Source organism: Onychomys torridus, unplaced genomic scaffold, assembly GCF_903995425.1.
Source record: "Onychomys torridus unplaced genomic scaffold, mOncTor1.1, whole genome shotgun sequence".
Classification (NCBI taxonomy): Eukaryota; Metazoa; Chordata; class Mammalia; order Rodentia; family Cricetidae; genus Onychomys; species Onychomys torridus.
In genome coordinates, this window is record NW_023412383.1 from 28312 (window position 1) to 30997 (window position 2686).

At 44.1% G+C, this 2686-nt stretch overlaps 1 gene segment (V, D, J or C); it reads left to right on the forward strand.

Moving 5' to 3' along the window:
- Window positions 1-202: 202 nt before the first annotated feature.
- Window positions 203-703, forward strand: LOC118575637. The segment is given in 2 exon segments: window positions 203-248; window positions 333-703. Coding segments are annotated over 2 exon segments (417 nt in total).
- Window positions 704-2686: the final 1983 nt, after the last annotated feature.

Genomic DNA, 2686 nt, shown 5'->3' on the forward strand with positions numbered 1-2686 from the left:
GTTCCTGAGTTTCCATCTCCAATTCATCAGGAAGCACAGGGCAAATCTCAGTCACCTCAGGGAAGAGTGGAAACCTTGCCCTGCACATACTTTTATGCCCTCAGGAACCTCCCCCAATGCAAAGCAGCCCTCAGGCTCAGGTTGAAAGCCCAGGCCAAGCTGAGGAGCCCCATCTCCTTCTCAACAGAGCCTCCAGCAGAGCATGGCTGTCCTGGTGCTGCTCCTCTGCCTGGTGACCTTTCCAAGCTGTAAGTGTGTCAGGCTTTCAGGAGAGGGACTCAGGCATGTCATCTGTGGGAAGTAAGACTGATGGTGATGTTGTTTGTCCCCAGGTGCCCTGACCCAGGTGCAGCTGAAGGAGTCAGGACATGGTCTGGTGCAGCCCTCACAGACCCTGTCTCTCACCTGCACTGTCTCTGGGTTCTCATTAACTGGCTATGGTGTACACTGGGTCCGCCAGCATCCACCAAAGGGTCTGGAGTGGATGGGAATAATATGGGGCAGTGGAAGCACAAATTATAATTCAGCTCTCAATTCCCGGATCACCATCAGCAGGGACACCTCCAAGAGCCAAGTTTTCTTAACATTGAACAACCTGCAAACTGAGGACACAGCCATGTATTTCTGTGCCAGAGACACAGTGAGGGAACTCCAGTGTGAGCCTACACAAAAACCTCTCTATGGAGACCTCTGGTACCAGTAGGGGTCACCAAGGACCAGGAGAGACTCCTGAGGACTTCCAGTAAGGCTCACTTTAGAAGCTATTTAATTCTGGACTATAATGAATGAGCATGAGTTTTAATGTCAGATTTGTGTGGTTTCCTCTTCAAGCCAAGGATATCCTCTAGAGGCCCCTGTCAATCATCATAGTCTGTTCAACCTTCTATGTATGCACACATTAGAACAAAAATTTTCCCACCACAACCTCTAAGCTATCCAATTGCTTCTGATTACCATAGAGAATGGCATCTAATTTTATATATATTCTCTCTCTCTCTCTCTCTCTCTCTCTCTCTCTCTCTCTCTCTCTCTGTGTGTGTGTGTGTGTGTATGTGTGTGTGTGTGTGTGTATGTGTATCAATTGATATTTCAAAAGGAGTCTGAAATTATAACACTTGTTGACTTTAAGTCCCTTGAGGAAGCTTGGGAATTTTTATTAATATCCTATTTATTTTTGATCATGTGACGGAGAATCTGTAGCTTCCCAGAAATATTGTCATTTTCCAAAAGTAGATTTGAAACTGAAATATCCATTATTTCCTTCTTCTAAATCAAGAGAACTTAAAAGCGTATATACTTGGTTATCATTTGTGAAAAATTCTATTTTCAAAATTTTCATCTTAGTAAAAATTGGTTTGATATTATGAATAGTGCTGCTATGAACATAGTTGAGAACATGTCCTTTTGGTGTGGTTGAGCATATTTTGAAGATATAACCAAGAGATATTGCTGGTTCTGGAAATAGGTTGATTTCTAGTTTCCTGAGACACTGCTCTACTAATTTCTAGAGTGGTTGACAAGATTACATTCTCAAGAGCAGTGGAGAAGATTGCCCTTTTCTACACATTCTTCTCGACATATGCTGTCATCAGTGTTTTTGATCTTAGCTATTCTGACAGGCATAAGATTGTATCTCAGACTTGGTTTGATTTTTTTTAAGATATGCGTATTTTGTACACAGTGTTCTTCCTGCATGTATGCCTCCAGACCAGAAGAGGTCACCAGATCTCATTCCAGGTGGTTGTGAGTCACCATGTGGTTGCTGGGACCTGAACTAAGGACCTCTGGAAGAGCAGTTGGTGTTCTTATACTCTGAGACATCTCTCCAGCCTAGACACCTCAACTGAAGAATGGATAAAGTAAAAGTAGTACATTTGTACAATGGAGTATTATGCAGAGGTACAAAACTATGTCATCATGAAATTTGTAGGTAAATGGATAGAACTAGAAAAAATCATCCTGAGTGAGGTAACCCAGACTGGGAAAGACAAATATGGTATGTACTCACTCATAAGAGAATACTACGTGCAAAGACAAGGATAAACAGGCTACAACCCACAGTCCCGGAGAAACTAGATAAAAAGGAGAACTCTGAAAGGGATACACATGGGTCACCCACCCCAGGAAGGGGATTGTTTTAAGATCTCTTGGTTAACCTATGAAGGGGAGTGGAGTGGAGGAGATGGGGGTTAGGAACATTGGGGTTAGAGATGGCTGAGGTCAGGGAGGGAGAGAGAAGGAGAGAAATGAGAGAGATCTTGACAGAGTGAGCCATTATGGGGTTAGGGAAAAATCTGCTGCTAGGGAAATCCCCAGGAACCCACAAAGATGTCCCCAGGTAAGACTCTAGCAATTGTGGAATGGGTACTTGAACAAGCCTTACCCTGTACTCAGATCAGAGGCTACCCTAATTGTCATCATAGAACATACATCCAGTGACTAATGGAAGCAGATGTAGGGTCCCACAGTCAAGCGATTGGCCAAACTCCTGGAGTTCAGTCAAGAGAGGGAGGAGGGATTATAGAAGCAAGGGGAGACAAGACCATGATGGGAAAAACCACAGAGACTACAGAACAAAGCTAGTGGGGCTCCATGTTTACTGGACTGACAGCTGGGGAGCCTGCATGGGACCACAGTAGGCCCTCTGAATGAGGGTGACAGTTTTGTATCTTGAAGTGTTTGTGGC